The sequence below is a fragment of the Gobio gobio genome (assembly GCF_949357685.1).
Source record: "Gobio gobio genome assembly, chromosome: 17".
Classification (NCBI taxonomy): Eukaryota; Metazoa; Chordata; class Actinopteri; order Cypriniformes; family Gobionidae; genus Gobio; species Gobio gobio.
Genome location: NC_137110.1, coordinates 7,481,873 through 7,502,673, shown reverse-complemented (window position 1 = coordinate 7,502,673; position 20,801 = coordinate 7,481,873). Strand labels below are relative to the sequence as shown.

General features: G+C 36.0%; 1 protein-coding gene across 1 annotated transcript; it reads left to right on the top strand.

Moving 5' to 3' along the window:
* Window positions 1-913: 913 nt before the first annotated feature.
* On the top strand, window positions 914-19,065 carry rab22a (RAB22A, member RAS oncogene family). Its single transcript, XM_079841755.1, has 7 exons — window positions 914-1,237; window positions 1,998-2,077; window positions 5,621-5,702; window positions 10,033-10,104; window positions 10,546-10,652; window positions 13,657-13,766; window positions 15,503-19,065. Exons 1-7 carry the CDS (start codon window positions 1,202-1,204, stop codon window positions 15,604-15,606), a joined length of 591 nt encoding a protein of 196 aa, XP_079697881.1. The 5' UTR covers window positions 914-1,201; the 3' UTR covers window positions 15,607-19,065.
* The last annotated feature ends 1,736 nt before the right edge of the window (window positions 19,066-20,801 follow it).

Sequence of the window (20,801 nt, the reverse complement as noted above, 5' to 3'; positions counted from 1 at the left end):
AATGTTTTATTGTAAATCCACAATTTTATTTATAAACCGGTTTTTTTATTAACTGAATATTTTCAACAAAATTATTCTCAGTGGCAATTATCGCTATACTCTCAGTTTTATTCAAATTAGCATAAAGGCAGTATAAGTATTACTAGATTCAAGATTCAAGATTCAAGAGTTTTATTTGTCACATACACAGTTATATACACAATATACAACTGGCAGTGAAATGTAAACAGGTCCGCTCCATGGACAGTGCAAATAACAGTTACAAGAACACAAGGGAAATTAAAATAGAATAGAATAAAATTAGAATAAAAAGTATTAACATAAGTAGAGTTATAAATAAATCAAGTAAGATAAAAATAGGAAATAAGATAAAAATAAAAAAATAAAATAAAAAATATAAAATATAAAGTAAAGGTTGATTTACTATGACATTTATTAACTTTACACACACACACACACACACACACACACACACACACACACACACACACACACACACACACACACACACACACACACACACACACACACACACACACACACACACACACACACACACACACACACACACACACACACACACACACACACACACACACACACACACACACTAATATGTTTATATATAGTATTATTTAATTAATTTAATGTGTTCTTAAGATTCACCCAGCCACAATTATACACGATACTAATATTAAGACATAATAGAAAGTATAAAAGCAGACATATCTGTACCTAGGTCTTTATTTAAGCGTGTAATATCTAGTGTGTGTGTGTGTGTGTGTGTGTGTGTGTGTGTGTGTGTGTGCGTGTGCACGTGATGACGTAATTACGTTGCTGAAACCGTTTTTGAACGGTTCAATGAAACCAATGAAACGAACTGTTCGAAAGAACCGATTCGCGGGAACAACTTCCCATAACTAGACTCGTCAACCGGAGTTCAAGATGGCGATCAGCGAGCAGCTAATAACGCAACTAATCGATCATTAAAATAACATCTCAGTCCTCATAATAAGCTCCACGCGTTATGTCAGTTTTCCACTCTGGCTTATTATACCGTCCAAAAGCAGTGGATATCCGACACCGGTGTATAGATAGAGACTGTGTGTTTTTTTCTTACGTCAAATAGAAATAGTTGCTGATCTGGTTTTATGAAACTATTTGGAATGATTGGGAAGTTTTCATTTGTTTGGAGGTCAACATGTCGCTAAGAGAGTTGAAAGTATGTCTTCTTGGGGTAAGATTTATATTCACTTTTTTTACGACTCGACGTTGCTATAATGGATTGCAGTTTTGGTCCATATTTTATGTTTTTATTTCTCTGTTGATAACCGATCATCACTGTTATTGTTTGCTATAGCTTGCAATAAAGTGTGTCAGTGGTTTTACTTGTTGTGCAAACTTCGGGTTTCTTACTGCTTTGATTTCTTAAGTATTACAGTAACATTTGTGGCTTGATGACGTATTTAACCACCCATTGGATGTTAAATGTCTAGAGAGTTACATTTTTGTGTTCAGTAGATACATATAGGATGTATTTACAGCATAAGGATTTAATTTGACAAAATTTTTCACTATTACCTATAGTTACTCACTCATATATTGATAATAAATGTCATAAGTGTCCTTTTAGTCATGTGATCTGTAAACGGGTAGTTGACATGACATGACAAGCTAATATAAAAATAATAATCTAATTATATTGATTGTTGTATTATAATCAAGCCATGTAATATTATCTGAACACTTGACAAAAAAAACATATTCATTTTAATTTTCTTCTTAAGGAAAAATGCATCAAAAGTGAATTAAATTAAATTAAAAGAATTAAAAGTGAATCACACACACACACACGCATATATATATATATATATATATATATATATATATATATATATATATATATATATATATATATATATATATGTGTGTGTACATATAGACAGACACATATATTAATTTGTATTTTTTTTACTGATTTTAATCTTGTGCCCTAGGATACGGGAGTTGGAAAGTCAAGTATCGTGTGGAGGTTTGTGGAGGATAGTTTTGATCCCAACATTAATCCCACAATTGGGTAAGCTTACTACAAAAAAAAACGCTTACAGGCCTACAGGAGGTTGAGCTGACTGTGATTCACTGTAAAAAAAAAAGAAAATAAAAAAAAAGAAAGAAAAAAAGAAAAACACTGCACGTTTTAAAGGAATTGCACATAGCAAACACAGCAAGCCGTGACATGCAAGACATTTCAGGCAAAATTGATACTTAGTGTGTTGAAATTTCCCCAGGTTTCAGAAAGCTTTGTATCAAAAAACAACTTGATGTATTATTTGTTTTAATAATGTTAAGACAATAATTCAATATCTTAAATAAGAAAACAAGATCTGTTAACCAGCATCTGGGACTACACTAGCTGCCCTGTTGGTGCTGATAAGGCTGAATTTAATACAGATTCTCATTCCTTTAAGTGATTTAATGTTCAGCATCGATTGTATAATGCAAGGTTTAATGTGTGACCCCTTTAAATTGAGTTACATAAGTCTAAATTCAATTGACACACATTTCAGGGCTCAACAATAAAGATTTCTCTGCTGTCCCAGTAAGGCAATGTGTGTGGGTCAGTCATTTCTCTGCCAGCCCACAAACGATGGAAATATTGCCCTAAAGTATATCATGCTTTTCTAAAGTTTAGTTTTCTGTACATAACTATTAAAATTGATTCATTAGATTTATAAACTTGCAATAATAGCTGGAAACACACAGTTTTACTAAACAAACATTAGGGCTGGGTTAAAAATATATTGATTTTAATCCATTCTTATATTGAAGAACCGTTGTTCTTATATCCCAAGAATTGATCTTTAAGTCAGATGATTTCAGAAGTTTTGTAGCTCGCCTCCCATCCAATAAATTATAATAAGCTTTGTTGCTTTTGATATGAAACAAAGTCTGTCAATTTTATTATGAAATTTAAACAATAAATCCCGCACTTTAATGTGGCGCGACAGTTGAAACGAAGCGGCATAAAACATGACAATTATTAAATATTATATTATATCATCCATTAAATATTAAATAACAGGTTAAGTAAATACAATGAATATGCAATAGTGCATATTTAGAAAAATTTTATTTTTCTAGCTACTGTTATCTAGTTTTTGGACATTGAATAGCACGTGAACCGGTCATCTCTTCTGCTTTACTCCTAGTTACAGCACGCAATAAACATGAATGAACATCAGAAGGTATGTTGAAAGATACAGTACGACTTACCAAAATCCGTATCATGTCATGGAATCACTCAGTCAGTGTTTCAACCACGGAAAGACATCAATAAAGCAGCTTGTAAACAATGTCACGTAATGTTACATTTACCTCAGAAAAGCTATTCACTGTCCAAAATCTCGATAATAGCAGCTACAAAAATAACTTTAGAGAGGAGCATTTAGCTAAATATGCACTATATTGTATATTCATTGTATATACTCAACCTGTTCTTTAATATTTCATGGATGTTATAATGTAATATTTAATAAATGTCATGTTTTTATGACAGACACTATTTAAATGTTTATATTTAAAAAACAACAACATGTAATTAAAAATGTATTTGTAAGAGATGGCCCAGTGGTCATAGGAAGTACAGTTTAACAAGCTGGACAGAGTTTCGATGGATCCCAAAGAAGGTGGTTTTATTAATATGAAAATGAGAAAAATAATATTTACATGGTCACATACTTAGAAAAAAAAAAAATGCAACAATGTGCAAATAAAGGCTACACCAAGTAATTTGGTCCAATCTGCAACAGGTCTATCCGTCTATCCTTTTGCCTTCAACAAACCAAGACTGACCCTTAAAGCTCTACAGCTCCCCATTTATAAGGTTAGCCCCACCCTCAACCTGTACCAATTGAACAAGCCGGGGCCAACCATAGAATGCCATATACACAAAAGTATAAAAAATAATGAAACTCTAAACATACTGACAAATAACAATCAATATAAACTAGGGTTGGGCAAATTACCGCGGGCGATTAATTTTTTCAGTTTAACGCATTAAAAATATTTAACGCAGCATCCGTTTTTATATCCACTTTTGCCCAGCGTTACATTATATGATCACGCGCTTATTCATGTAAATGCTTTGAAACAATCTTAAGCGCGACCACACACACACACACACACACACACACACTCGACGCACAGACAAGACTCCCGTCAGTCTCGTGCACTATGAGTTCTCTTTCGCTCTTGAACAAACAAAAACAACAACACAGAAAATTTTGCCAAAACGCCAGTTGTGTCGAGTATTCTCATATTAGGAGTCGTATCATTTAATAACGTCTTAAATGAACTTGCACGTGACAGATCTGCGTCATGTTCGGTAGCGGCCGATCTTAAAGTGACAGAAGCACTGATGATGCCTGTTATTAATGTTGTTCATCAAAAAACTACGGGAACAGAGAAAATTGTAGCTTTTAATGATGATTAATCTATATTTAATGTATTATTTATGCAGTTAAGAAAGGTGTTTGATAACTATTACATTTCTGTAAATGTCTAACAGGGAAGGCCATGGGTAAATATAACATTTATTATTATTATGGGTTTATGTAAAGATTGTTTTAAGGTCACTTAAATTAAAAGTTTTTTTTTTTTAAAGCCTAATAAATGTTGAAATTGGGAGCTTTCAGTTATACTGTAATGTAACGTCATTAATGTTTCATAGAGACATCAGTGTCAGTGATACTGGCCTTCATTCATAAAAAGATGCCATTACAACAAATATTTAAATTGTTTCTACATTCATTTGGAGAGTAACTGAAATTAATACAATATCAAAATATTAAAAACTTCAAAAATATTAAAAACTCGCAATTAATTTTTAATGTTTTTTTTTTTTAATTGATTCCCAGCACTAATATAAACCCATGGGTACTTAGTGATGTGTGCATGTGTGTCAAGTCCATGTAATTCCTTATGTCAACCAAGCTTAGCTTGTGACAGTATTATTAAAATGTTATTATTATAAAAGCTTCTTTATGTGTCATTTAAATATATGTGTAATTTATCTGTCATTTAATTTATGTGTAATTTAGCCTACAAATCAGTTCATTTGAACCTTTAATATTATAGTAATGAATGATGTACCAGCTGGAGTTCCTTGTATGGTTTTCTGCATTGTTTGATAAGATATTTTTTTTCTTGAGGAAATTTGATAGGCCCCAATTCATTGATAAGAAATGTAATACAATTTTAAGCTTGTGAATCAAATCAAATTGTGAAATTTATGTCTATTCCCAGCCCTAAAAATGGTTGCATATAGTTATTTCAACCAATTCTAATTGATGTTTTAATGCAAAACAGAAAATCCGTTTTTTTTTAACAACACGTGTAAAGAACACAAGACAAACTTGTGTTTGCGTTGTGTGTATCTGCACCTGGAAAGACACTTGTAAACTTTGTAAAGATGTCTATAAGTGAAATATATTAAACAAACTAACAAAGCTTAGAGTCTTATTGACAGCTAAATGCATTGGAGATCTGCTGATGTCTCAGATTATTTGTATAGTGTGTGTGTGCTTAATATTATTGTTGATCATGCACGTTTTATTTTCAGGGCATCGTTTATGACAAAGACTGTGCAGTACCAAAATGAGCTTCACAAATTCCTCATATGGGACACAGCAGGACAAGAAAGGGTAAACACAGCAACAATCACTACACTCACTGGGGTGACACATACACGAGCTGTATCACTTTCTGTTTTTGCAGTGCCTTTATAATTCGGACAGGGGGCAGTATTGCATGCACTTCTTTCTTTATGCAAGCATATATTTGAGGGAGAGAGAGTTTAATATCATTCAAAAGGGGCTGGTTTTCTTTGTATATAGCTATATACGCACTTCTCCCCCAAAATGTTCTACAATAGGAGAGACAGCTGAAGTGTACGGGTGACATCTCATAGTTTGAGATGTTTATCACCACTCACAATTTGACGGCAGTCTTGAGGCTGTTTGGAATATGATCTCCTCTCATGTTTGTCTGTGATGTTATGTGAAGCTAAATGTAGAATGCCAAGCGGCCCGCACAAGCTGTTAGAAAAAATTGTATCATACCAAGGGCCAGATTTACTAACAGCTTGTGCCAGCGCAAACCTTCTTTTGGCATTTAAAACACTACTGTCAGGATTTACTGAAGACGCGTAGGGAAAAATTAGCGCTGAAAATGTGTGGACAGTTATTTTTGCCGCTGATCTTATTGCATATTCATTTGTAGGAGTTTCCCTTTCAGACGCAAAATTTATGGGAGGAGTGTATTTAAATCAATCGCGCTGAATCAATTGATTTACTAAGGTTTGCCCATGTCAATTTACTGGTGTTTGCGCCATTACCGCCCCAAAAAGCACATCCTAAACTAGGCGCAAATTTTGTGCTGCTCTTGTTAGTGTGTGTTGGTCATTATGGAAATGATCCGGCTGAGTCTGTGTTCTTTAATTGCACGTCGTCAGTAGATCATACGCAGAACTGTCCACTCCCATCTGCATTTTTTGGAATTGCACATTCACGCTAATTTGCCCCAAGTGTTAAAGGGATAGTTCACCCAAAAATGAAAATTCGGACATTAATTCCCTCACCCTCATTTCGTTCCAAACCCGCAAGACTTTCGTTCATCTTTGGAACATAAATGAAGATCTTTTTTATTAAATCTGAGAGCTTTCTGCCCCTCCATTGACATCTGCGCAACTGACACAGACGCTTCAAAAAGTTCATAAAGAGATTGCAAAACTAATCCATATGAACTGAGCGGTTTAGTCAAAATTTTCTGAAGAGACTCGATCGCCATATATAATGAACAGATTTGAATTTAGACTTTTATTCACATTTAAACATTCATTCGTTTGAGCTTCCTGAAGAACCAATGAGGTTCATTCTCGTGTTACGCAGCACATTTGAGCTTCCTGAAGAACCAATGAGGTTCATTCTCGTGTTACGCAGCACATTTGAGCTTCCTCAAGAACCAATGAAGTTCATTCTCGTGTTACGCAGCACATTTGAGCTTCCTCAAGAACCAATGAGGTTCATTCTCGTGTTACGCAGCACATTTGAGCTTCCTCAAGAACCAATGAGGTTCATTCTCGTGTTACGCAGCACGTTTGAGCTTCAGCAAGAACCAATGAGGTTCATTCTCGTGTTACGCAGCACATTTGAGCTTCAGCAAGAACCAATGAGGTTCATTCTCATGTGTTATGTTTGAGTTTCAGCATGAAAACCACTCAATTGGATTAGTTTTATCATCTCTTTATGAACTCTTTGAAGCGTCAGTGTCAGTTGTGTAGCTGTCAATGGAGGGACAGAAAGCTCTCAGATTTCTTAAAAAAAACATCTTAATTTGTGTTCTGAAGATGAACGAAAGCCTTACGGGTTTGGAACGACATGAAGGTGAGGAATTAATGACAGAATTTTCATTTTGCTGAACTATCCCTTTAAGGAATTGCTCCTGTTTTTATGCTGTCTGAAAAGCTGGGACTTTTTTTTATACATGTAAACCAGGAATATAAACAAAGTTTTAGGGTTTTAAAGAATTTAAAACACAGAAAAGTTCCCACTTTAAATGAAAAATAAATATTCTGCATTACTTTCTAGGTCAAATGTAAAAAATGTTGTGGGGCCTTGTCATGTTCAATCCTTTGTACAAAATATAGACAAGACCACATATTCCCAATATTCACTCAAATTGTTTTTGCTGGTAATATAATTTATAACCAAAAAAATCTGCTCCCATTGCATATGAAGCATATGGGAAAGTCTGACTTATCGACCCTCATCTGGTCCTGTTTAGCGCTTTGATGTATTCCCACCGGTAAAGATGGTGCAAGTTCATCATTGTGGCCTTTGAGTGGTTAAAGAGGTCAAGTTTTCTTTGCTTTTCTTTGTTCAGGATGCTCCAGAGCCTGATGGGATGAAATGTTAGGCCTTGTCAGAGATAGCAGTTTGAGAAAAACAACTGAAGCCAGAATCTCTCTCTCTCTCTCTCTCTCTCTCTCTCTCTCTCTCTCTCTCTCTCTCTCTCTCTCTCTCTCTCTCTCTCTCTCTCTCTCTCTCTCTCTCTCTCTCTCTCCCTTCCTCCCTCTTAGTGTCTTTCTTCTATTTTTTCTAACTTCAAGCTCTATTGTGATTTTGTGAAGAGAAGACAGTTCTGTCCACAGTTTCCTGTACGCCACCAAGAGCTGTGATCGGGCTTTTCACTGGCTGTCAAGCTCTTGATTAGATAATTATCCGACACATTGCTTTTTAGAACAGCATTGTAGAAACATGGCTTGTTTTGTTCAAGTTTCAAGCAAGTTACCGTAAAGACTTTTACATTATTACAAAACGATTTATTTAAAACATATAAATGTTTCTTGAGCACCAAATTGGCATATTATAATGATTTCCGAAGAATCATGTGACACTGAAGACTGGAGTAATGATGCTTAAAATTCAGCTTTGCCATTACAGAAATAAATTACATTCCAAAATGCATTAAAATTACTGTATTTATTATTATTTTTTAAATGCAGCTTCGGTAAGCATAAGCAACTTATTTTAAGAACATTAGAGAATCTTACAGACCCCAAACTTTGAACAGTTCTTTGAAAAAGAAATTCCTTATTATAGCTAGTAAAGTGTTTTCGCGAGGTCTGAATAGCCGACTTAACGGCAAGATGCATTTCAAGAGGTAGTGAGTGACTGGAGGAAGTTGGATGAGAGAAAATGCAGAAGGAGATTTGGAGAGGGACCACACAGTCTGGATTCCTGGGATATGTCTAAGGAGACATCTTGCCATTTTAGTCAAAAGCTAAACTGAAGCGTTCCCTCTTCCTTGTGCAGCAAACTTGGCCAAAAACAGCTACAAATGTGAGAAACCGTGTCAGTCAAACGTATTCATTTTGCTGGCGAAAAAAAAGGATTAAGCAGAGATCTGACCTGTTGTCTTAACTTAAATCCAATTTATATTCATAATTTTTATCAATTAAATACTAAACTTTGTATAAATGAATTTGTAGAGTATAGTTATTAATAATTGTTAAATAATTTATCTCACTTAGCATGGATGCATTGATCTGGCAGGCTTTAGGGTCCAAGTGATTTTGGGGCATCTGCATATTATTTACAATGTATGTACAATTATACATTTTGTTGTACTATTCTCACTGTTATTGATGGAAAACTGTTAGCAGCTCATGAAACACTGTTAATGAGCACAAACATGTTAATACAGCTCATAACCTTTAACCAAAACTACTAATTTGGCTAAAAAAACTTAGAAAGTATGTATAAAAACAAATCTGCCAGGGTTTCCTCCTCATTTCTTCTTTCTTTACCCTCTCTCTCTCTCTCTTAATCATTCATTTTATAATGCCCTTTTCCCCTCCCCTTTTAGGTCTTTTTTTTTCTTCAGTGGAATGGCATACTGGATCCAGCTTGTTTTTATTAATCAGAGCCTTTTTTGTCTATTTTTGATGACCGGGGTCAAACAACCCAACTGTGCTATTTTATAATGATTAAACGCTAACGTCTTCTGACACGTTGCGCTCATCTTTCCCCTGATGGCTCCCACATGTGTTGATATGCCTTTCAGTGCAGTTCCTTTACTCAAGCCCCCTTGGCGTGGCCGTCTGAAACACAATTCTCCTTTAGGTTTTGACGGTGGCTCACGTCTAGGGTTTTTCACCATGGGTTTCCCTAACCGCTGCCTGTTCGTTCTTTTTGAAGGGAACAAGTTGGAATAACATTTGGTTTTTTGTGTTTGAGTTGTCCTTTTAATTCGGCGTGAAACTCGAAGGAGACCTCCGCCAAAGCGTACAAATTCTTTCAAAGCTCTGAAAATAAGCATGTGCAGGTTGAGATTGGCCGCTCGGCCCCTAAGAAGGGATGTCAGGTTGTTATCAGTGATGATTAAGTCTTGCTTTTTTCTTCTTCTTTTTTTTTTTAAAGTGCCGGACATTATTTTTCCCTCACATCTGCTTGTTATCTGTTTCGCTCTTAGTTTCGTGCCCTGGCTCCCATGTACTACAGGGGCTCTGCTGCAGCTATCATTGTGTATGACATCACTAAAGAGGTAATGAAACATTTCTTCATTATTACTACACAAATCTTTCTGCTGGTAAAGCTATTAAAGGCATAGTTCACCCAATAATGACAGTTCTGTCATCATCTACTCAACTTCATGTCACTCGAACTACAGAAGATCTTTTTTTCCATGGAACACTAAAGGAGTTATGGGCTGAGGTAAGACTTTCAGTGAGTAGCGGGTTAAATGTCAGTCTGTTCCTCACACAGAGCTATCATATGGCTTTAGAAGACTTGAAATATAGTGCACAAGTCATATAGACCAAGTTTTTTTGGTGCTTCCATTCATGTTCAATTAATGGAAGACAGTCTGCTAGGTGACTCCTTTTGTTTTCAGCTGAACAAGTAACATGAGGGGCAGTAGATGACCTAAAAGTCTTATGATGTTTAAGCATTGCTTGTCGTGACAATCTCTTCATCTCTCACTCAGGAGTCATTCCAGACGTTGAAGAACTGGGTGAAGGAGCTTCGCCAGCACGGACCACCCAACATAGTGGTGGCTATCGCTGGCAACAAATGTGATCTCTCCGATGCCAGGTGAATTCCACCGTCCTCGCCACAAAAGACTTCACATCCTGTCATCTCTATTCAGCTTGAAGGGATGCACCCGCAGTGGCTGTCAACTCAATTTGACGTTGGGAAAAGACCCGCATATTTGCTGTCAACTTGTCTCGACTCATTGAAAACAAGCTTGCACACGTACCGTTACCATAAGCATAACTTGTGATGAAAAAGAAATCCACTCTTCAGCGGTCTGTAATTTATCTTTCCACTTTAAATTGCTTCACTCTTCCCACAGGTCCAATGATATGTCTTGGTTCACCATTGCTTTCTTTGGCAGTGTTAGTCGGCTGTCATTGCGGTTGTATTTTACTTCTCGAAACCATAAAGACCGAGACACTGAATCTGAGGAATAGCGATTGCACCGCAAGCCATTCAGGCAATAAATATCAGGGAAAATTCTTGCAATTGTTCTGTCTGGCACATACAGCTTAGATATTTCTTTTTCTAACACAACTCGTGCTGTTCTCAGTGATCCACAACCATCATTGTTAAGAGGTTTGCTCCAAATGTTAAAAATCTGTTGTTTTCGAACGCTGTCATCATGAAACTATACTTACTGATAACATTACCCCTACTTGCAAATCTTAATACTGCTTCACATTATAATTAAAAGCATAACCTAAAAGCATTACTTTTGCTCATAGTCAGGGTTAGATATTTTATTGGAGGTGAAAGTGAGCAAAAATCCCTAGACTTTCACTTAAAGGTAGGGTAGGCAATTTTCGGAGAGGCTAGCAATACCGAGCTAGCTTTGAAAGCATAAGATCCCACCCTCCCTTCAAAACACAGCAGGGAGCAAACCAGTATGTCACAAGACAGCGTTAAACTACCTCATGTTTCAAAGCACATAACATCACAATAATAATGAACATAAACAATGTTAAGCGCGCTGACCTGTACCACCTGACTGCTGCAGATTCATTTTGGCGATGATGGTGTTGCCACTGAAACGCATACATTTGAGTCATGGACCGTTCCGAGTACAACGTCACAGGTTTCCATCTCTTTTAAATTACAGTGGTTGTGGCGTGAACGAAGCATAAGCTTGATGTTCTGGTTCAGGAGGAATTTTGAACAGTGGCTGCTGTTTCGGTGCTCGGTGACTGGTGACTTTATATATAGGAAGACGGTGCACTCTGAATACTTGTGAATGGAAGAACGTGCAACCTTATAAATGAAAGAACCAATCGTTGATTAGTAAAGTCATCTGCAGCTGCCGTATGAGGCTCTGGTTGCTATAGAAACAGGCGGTGTTCTTAAACGAGCGCTTAGGATTGTGCATGCGCATTAGCTTTGTCCAGTTGTCAGATTTCATTGGTGATTTCCAAAATGAAATTTAATCGTAATCTTGGTGAATTTTATGTTAGGAGCTGCACTTGCATGCCTGATGCCCTTTTTCACCAGCAACCGGGTGCTAGTTCATAGCTAGTGCTAGTGCCTGTTCGGAGTTGGTTCGACTGACAAGCCTTCTAAGAACCGGTTTGCCTTTCCACGGGCTAGAGTGCCACCACAGAGCTAGTTCTTACGTCACTGTATACGTCTCATCTTTCTCAGCAACGCTAGCGAGGCAGTGGGAAACACAAATACACCAGGCTTGTTCAAGATGCATCGGCGCTTTCGCTGTCGTATGCTCTCGCTGTCCTTTCATGTCATACGGCGATCGGTCTGCACAGCGCCGATGCATCTCGAACAAGCCTTCCATCAACAATGGCGAATGTTGAATTACTATTGATGCACATGGCTTTACGATCCTACATCGGCATCAAAACACAGCGAATCCAACGCATTTGTGCAGCTCGCCGTAATTTGTATAGACGGAGATTACAATCGAGCAGCAGGCGGTCACGAGTTTGTGTTCGTCTTGTTGGTCATGGTAACCCCGCCCCCAGCCCCTGACACAAGCGGTTCTTACTTCTAGACCAGCAATGTTTTGGTGCTACTTAAGAACCACTTTTCCTGGTTCAGAGCTGGTGCTTTGGGTGTCGAAAACCAAAGAACCGATTTGAAACTAGGCTCTGGCTCCGAACCAGCACCAACACTGCCTTGGTGGAAAAGGGGCATGAGAGGCACTCAAAAGATGGCCGGCGAGTGAAATGACTTGTCTTAAAGGGACTTTACTGACATCTGTCTAACTTTGCATAGCATGCATGAGCAGGGTGTGCGGAGGTATTTAAATGCATACTTTGACAGGCAGATATGACTTTGCGTTCGGACCGAGTGCAATGATTGTACGAACATTTTATGGTCCTACGCCTTCCACAGATTATATATATATATGATTATAAATATATTATATACACACACATATACACCACTTAACTTAGTGATTGTTATCAGGATGTGAAGAGACTTTCGACCAGCATAACAAAAAAGGTTTCTGGAACAAATAGCCTACCCTGCCTTTAAGGACCCCACATATATCTAGGGCTAGTATGCAACCACTCAGAACACCCTAGCAACCACAACCCTGCCCTGGGACTTTTGCACAAGCAATCAACAAAAATCTAGTTGATCAAAATGTTTAAAGAAAACATCACCGCCTTGGCGGTTAATCTAAGAGAGCAAAGCGTCAATGGAAAATCGATCCATTGTCAGTGTGACCGGCCTGATATGTGTAGCACGGGTGCAATCTGATCAGCACCTGTGATCAGGTGACAGGTGCACAGAGAACCAGCACACAATAGTTTACCTCCAACATGCCTCCTTGTGCTAGTTATACACCACCATCACAAAAAATACATGAGCTTTACAAGGTTCATCCCACTCACATAATCTCTCACTCAACCACTGTATCTGTTTAAATCCTTCTAGTCTCAAATATCCAGAATAATAATAATAACATGCCACTCTTTTTTCAGATGTCAGCATTCTTCATTTATGAAACTGATTACTTAATAGTGTGGCATTAGAGTTGTAAAATACTCACATTTGTTACTCCACTCTCTTATTTCACCCACTTTGTCCTTTTGTTTTCCAGAGAGGTTTCAGAGAAGGACGCCAAGGACTATGCCGACTCCATTCATGCCATATTTGTTGAAACCAGTGCCAAAAATGCCATTAACATCAATGAGGTCTTCATTCAGATAAGTCAGTATAATCCTAACTAGTCATATCTGTGCATTGTGACATTAACAGGACCAATTTAACAACCAATCTAGAAGCACTCATTCAGAGCCCTGAGATTTTAAATGTTATTATCTTCTCTTGGTTGAGCTTCTTAATCAGGCCGGCTTCGTTTTAATAAAGGCTGTTTATTGCAATACCATTTATTATTAAAATTATAATGAATGCATGATCTATTATTGATCCTGATGGTGGTGAGAATAGTGCTTCTGTGGATTCTTGTTCTTGCCTCTTGGACCCAGGGCAGTGGATGGGTTACAGTTGATACAGATCTTTTACCATGGATCTTGGCAGTTGCCCCATTAAGGAACAGGCATTCTTGTGGGTACATGATACCATGCTTGTGACTTTTGTACAGGCACTGAAACTGCAAATCATTTTTGCTTTTTCTTTCTCATGCACACTTTTTTGTCAGTAGTTGTGTTTACATGGACGGACCCTAATAATCCGGACTAGTTTTATAATCTGCTCGCACAGTTGAACTCGCACAGTTGCAACAAAAAAGTCACTTGTAACCTTGTCAATCGGAATGAATTGGCCAGATCCGATAATTTCATTCATATTGTAAGGGGTGGTTTAAACCTTTTGTAATCCGATTAACCCGAAACTGGAAAGTACTGCGTATTATCAATGATGTAGAAATTAGAGCCCTGCACAGGCCTCAAATCTAGTTTGCGTGTTGGCTTGCTTTACTCATTTGCGGCAATGCGAGTTGCATAGCGCCGTACTCTAAACACTGCGAGCCAGTCTTGACAGTCGCGGTATCATGGTCACATGTTGTTTCCACCAGCGCAGCACATCTCATTGTTTCTTTAAATTAATTAATGTCTTAAATATAAAACGAAGGAGAAGCCTAAAAAAGGCCGCGTTTGAGGTATGACTTGAAAATTGGCCCGAAGCCCGGCCCTAGGGGCGTAAATAAGTCGGGGCCCATCGGGCAGAAATGCAGGGCTCTAGTAGAAATGGCATAATGACGTATGATGCACGGAACATGCTGTTGTTGTTGTTAAATGAAGTGTCATAAATGACTGTTGTGTCATTCTAAAATTCCACTCGTCATCTTTGAAGTGGAGCAGGACAACATCCCACTAGTTCTTGTTTTGGACCACATCCACAGATGCCTTGTTTTGGGCGCGGGAAGTGGCGTTTTTACTGCTTATCTGAAAGCCAGAGGGTGCTCTCGCACAGAAACTCCTCAGAAGATAACGCACACCATTCCAGGAAATCCCTATGGGCGTCATGCAATCGCTGTAGCTGAATAAACAGGAGATTGAAACGCTTTGATTGATTAAACATGACTAATAAACACACGACTACGACAATATATTCTCCATACAAAAATATTTATTCTTCAATGCTAATCGACATAGCCTTTATCACTGCATAGAATACTATGAAATAGTATGTTGTGTGCCTTATACTGTGTAAGAAGCCACATCATCTCACAGAAGGGTGCTCAACTTTCATTAAAAACATGTTATTAAATGTTGTCTTTTGTTGGATAAGAGGTTCATAAATGCTTCTCATGTTTGGAAAGATGTTTGACGCGTGTTTGCTTTTTCAAATGCACGTTATAAGCGACTGAAACTCGCAGTGCTTTCAGATGGAGCAGCATTTACTACTGATCACAGAGCCATGCTTAACTGACAAGCTGCGCATAAAAAAATAATCGTAACCTTTTTTTAAAATTTCCTTTATAGGTCAAAGGATCCCAGTTATAGATGCAGATGGTGGGTCTGCAGTCAAGGGCTTCAAACTTCGCCGTCAACCATCAGAGTCGACCAGAGAACGCACTTGCTGCTGACGCAGTCGTAAACCGATTGGCCAGATCCTCTCCAGCCTCTCAGTTTCTTTCTATTTGTAACAAAGGAGAATAGCAAGTGAAGAATGTGATGTAACAGGGGAAGTTACGTAACTTCCTTTTGGAGCCAAATAAGAAGTTCAGTTAATAATGGGATGAGATTTACTGTCTGAATCCCGACGCAATGGTCACTTCCTTGAGAAAAGACAAAAATGCCCTGGCACATTTGTTGCCGCTCTTCAGCCCCCATTCAAATGTCCTTAGGGATCCATTTCTGTTCTAGATCACTGCTCAAAATCAGACAGCAAAGAAAACACCTGCTTAACAGATCAGATACTGTCTTGTCTTGCTCGCTCTCGCTCTCTCTCTCGTTCATTCTTGTAGCTTTAAATTCTAGTAAAGCTATTGTCTGTCCCGTCTGTACATTTAAAGAGTTTCAGCACTCCAAATGCAAGCAACACAGCTTTCCTGTCTCACTAGTTTTGCACATCTTTGATATATATGATAAAAAAGAAAAAAATATATAAATGGGCGAATCTCATGAAACCGGTCATGAACATATTTCACTCAACAACAAAAAAAGGAAAAAGAAAACCTGAAAATATATTTTGCAAGTCAATTTAAAGTCTTGTTAAGATGCTCCTAAAAAATATTTTTCTTGTGATTTTGGGGGTAAAATGTGACACGGACATGTTTTCATAAGATTTACTCAAACGCATTATATTGTTGTATTACTGTTGTATATTATATAAAGCTGTATGCGCTTCTGTCTTTCCTATATTTTGTATAGGGGAAAACATTTAATTCAGTGGAAGTACTAAAAATACAGATAAAGATAACTCTGGGATTTTCTGGTCCAAAATAATAAGCATTGAGAGATATCTTAGCCTTGGCCATTTTGAGATGCGTTTATGAAGTTATATTTGAAGTTATATATGAAGAATGTGCCAAATCTTTGCAATTTTCTAATCTTGTGTGACATAGTAATGATCCTGTAGAAGCAGATCAGTGGTCAGTGATGTTGATGCATGAGTTCAACACAACCATTTGCATATTTTATCGATTTGCAAGTCAGGATAACAATATACTTTTTGGCTCCAAATTACCACATCCTCTCTTGCCAGATATATAGCTACAGATCCAGCCTGTTCTTAGACTAATAAGCAGTTAGAATAGACTTTAATGTTTTACAGCGTCTGACCATTGTTACCGCTTGCAGTGCAAAATCAGGACATTAGTAAAGTTCAACTCACGTTTTGAGATAAAGTTGGCCAGTCTTCTAGAATGCTGACAAGAATAGCCGTTTCAAAGTGTTAGATGTGATAACTATTCCAACTGTTCACATGTTTTCCATATCAGAACTTTATTGTTAGTTGGAAGGAGCCAAATGCAGGAATTCTGTAGGCTTTTGTCCAGGACTTTGTGAAGTGTGCAGTATGTCCAAATACTTTCTGAAATCGCATTTTAACCATTTGTGTTAGTTGGCATTTGGTCTCTTCAGCTCCTTTGCTGTTCTTTTTTATGACTTTTTTTTTTTTTTTACTGGATTGAGTGATTTTGTGAAGTCTTGCCAAATGCCCTAATTGTCTCATAAACATTTTTCATCTTTCTCATTCTTTCGCTGAATAACTTTTGGCCTGCACGTCCAACATGCTTTTACTATCTGGACAGGGATTTTAAAAAAAAAATCTGGAAACTAGTCCTGTTTCAGAAAGAGCAAGACGTCTAAACTCTGCAAAAGGAAGTAGTTACGCTTTACCAGATATTCTTCTTTGAATTGACCCCAAATGAAATAACTCTCCTTTGCTGTCACTCAATTTTTCCGCCTAAATGTTTTCTCAAGAGCTCTGTTTCATTAAAGAAATAGACCTAATTAGGGAGGGAAAAGTCTTATTTTTGACAAACTTGCCTTTAAAAGATTAATGTACTATTCATTCGAGAGCATTAACACACAATGTGGTTGAGTGGCTCGTTTTCTACATCATGTAGAATTGAAGTTTATTCAGCCAAAATTGAACATTATCTGTTACAATTTTGCATTTGTGAATATCGAATAAATATGTTATGATTTATCACTTGAAAACCCACAATGACAAAGTTTCATGTACTTAAAATGTGATTCATCTAAATGTACACTTCACGCCGTCTCTGTTGTTTTTAGAAGTTAGTATGTGGCTAATGGTACTTTTATTACACATGCTTTTGACACGTTATATTGGCATATTGGAGTCGAGGAATGTGTTTAGCGAATCAGAATGGATATTATGGGCAATCTTGAGTTTCAATTCTCGTCCTTTATCCTGTGATTCTATATGCAGTGCTGCCAATGCGCAATGATGTTTTCAGGAATTCACAAGTGCAATAATTATACTTTCCCCCTCCAAAATGTGTGCTGTCAGTAATAATAGCAGAGAGATTTATAGACGCATTACAGTAATTGTAGTTAATCCATGAATTTTAGCACAACAATATTTTCCTTTAGAAGACTGTGCTTGTTAGATAAAAAAAAGGGATTACTTGGAAGAGAAAAAAAGCACTTTTTAAAAATTCCTGTATCTTTCGCCCAAATATTACAGTCCTAAGCATTCTCTATTGATGTTTACTCAGAGAAAATCATTCAAATTGATTCTTCCACTGACTGTAATGTACTTTGTGTGAAGTAAATATATCTTTCACTCAAACCAGAACCTTAAACTTTTTTAAATTTTCTTTCCGCCACGTCAAACTAAAGAAGGAAACATAATGTCACATGTTGTTAAACTCAATGAAGGGCCTTTACAATGTACGGCAATGCATTACTAGCTCTAAATGTTGTAGAGTTAATGTCTTGTACAGAGTCTGTGATCCACAGCGAGACCAAACGTCTCATTTAGTCCTGTTGAAGTTCTTGAATTCTTGGCCAATTGAAAAGGACTTTCTGAATTGCTTGTCCTCTTGCTGAGGAGCACAGGCTTTGCATTAATGCCTTTGAATGGAACTACATGCTACACTTGAGTCGGACGGTATAACATGCTGTCTGGTGTGGTTTGCAGTGGTGTTTAGGTGGAAGATCAATGCCAACAGTCTTGGGCTGGCCCTAAGAAAGTTGTGAAATTCTTATGTACTTTACGTCCTTGTATGTACCACACATTGGATGAATTGTGTAAATTAATTGATATAGGCAATGTTACCACTACTTACCATTGTAATTCAGTATTTACTAAAGTAATTTAACCTAATCATTAATGTTTTTTTTCCATTTAGCTTGTCTCTTTTTTATTGTTTTGTCATGCAAAGAAGGCTTGAAAATAACATTCATTTGTGAATGTGCAAAAGGGAAATGTTTTGCTCTTTATTAGTAATAAAAGGATACAAAATCCATTGTTTTTATTTTTTAAGCAACATACACATTGGGTTTATTTGGTATGTATCTGATTCAGATCAGAAACAAGTTACTCCTAATAAAGAAATGGTGCAAATGTCTGCTTGCAGTTCTGAGGGATTGAGAATCTGTTCGCAGCAGTGCTAGTTTCTCCTGCGCCGGCCGATGGGCTATATATATAAATATGACACTTGTGGTATGTGTCTCCTTTGGCAGGGGGTCCATGCTGATCTTTTAACTGTGCTGAGGAAAGTAAAACGGTCCTCCAAGAGCTTGTGTTCAACTGCCAAACTGAGCATAAATTAACTCGCCTAATTCAAGATGCAAATACGATGTGATCTAGGATCTTGGCTGAGGATAAAGTAATTCATGTTAATTCTTAGATTCCCAGATATTCAGTTGGATTTTACTGCTTTTGAAGAACAGACTTAGATTTTCTCCTCTAACATTATTATTTGTGTGTTTTAGCATAAAATCTGTATATTATGATTAACCTCAAATCTACATATGCACACCCCAAACCCACGTCTTCCAGAAATATTGAAAAAAAATTGGTGGTTCATGAAAAGCATGAACAATTTGTAGTTACCTTTTAACAATTTTTTTTCAGTGCCATATATTTGGTGTACAAATATTCCACGTATCTTAAATATAAGGCTCATTAAAATGAATAATTAATATTTTTTTATATTAGGGTATATATATATATATATATATATATATATATATATATATATATATATATATATATATATATATATATATATATATATATATATATATATATATATATATATATAAACGTTTTAATTAATTGCTAATTAGAAAAAAGTATTTCACTATTTTTAGTTACCTTTTAAATTTGTTGCAGCGCCAATATTTTAGGTACAAACATGACATCTCAAACATAAGGCTCATTAAATATAAAATAATTTTACAAAAATGCACGAAAAATGACTTTTTATTGTTCCTTAAGACATAATATATGTATATAAAAAAAATGCAAACTGGTAGCATTTTCTTCAGTGGTCTTTGTATGTTAATATAAGAAATGCAATTTTTTTGTGAACAAATATAAGGCTCATTAAAATTAAAAATACAAAATATATAAATTATATATATTTTTGAATTGTGTGTGTATATGTATATATATATATATATATATATATATATATATATATATATATATATATATATATATATATATATATATATATATATATATATATAAACATGTTATATTAGGGTATATATTAAAAATAAATAAAAACGAAATTATTAAAAACCCTTTTAATTATGACTAATTATGTGTTTAATTATATTTAATTATGAGTATTTTAGCTCATTCAACATTTGATACACACACACACACACACACACACATATATATATATATATATATATATATATATATATATAAAACATGTTATATTAGGGTATATATTAAAAAATAAAATAAAAACGAAATTATTAAAAACCCTTTTAATTATGACTTTAATTATGTGTTTAATTATATATAATTATGAGTATTTTAGCTCATTCAACATGTAATACTCACACACACACACACACACACACACACATATATATATATATATATATATATATATATATATATATATATATATATATATATATATTAAATGTCTTAAATATAAGGGACAATAAAAAGTCATATTTCGTTTTATTATATAAATATTTTTTATTATATAAATGCAAAATGGTAGCAATTTCTTCAGCGGTCTTTGTGTGTTAATATAACAAATGCACATATGTTCTCATAACACTGCAAAGTTACCGTCACATTTTCATAACATTGGTTGATGATGCCCCATAA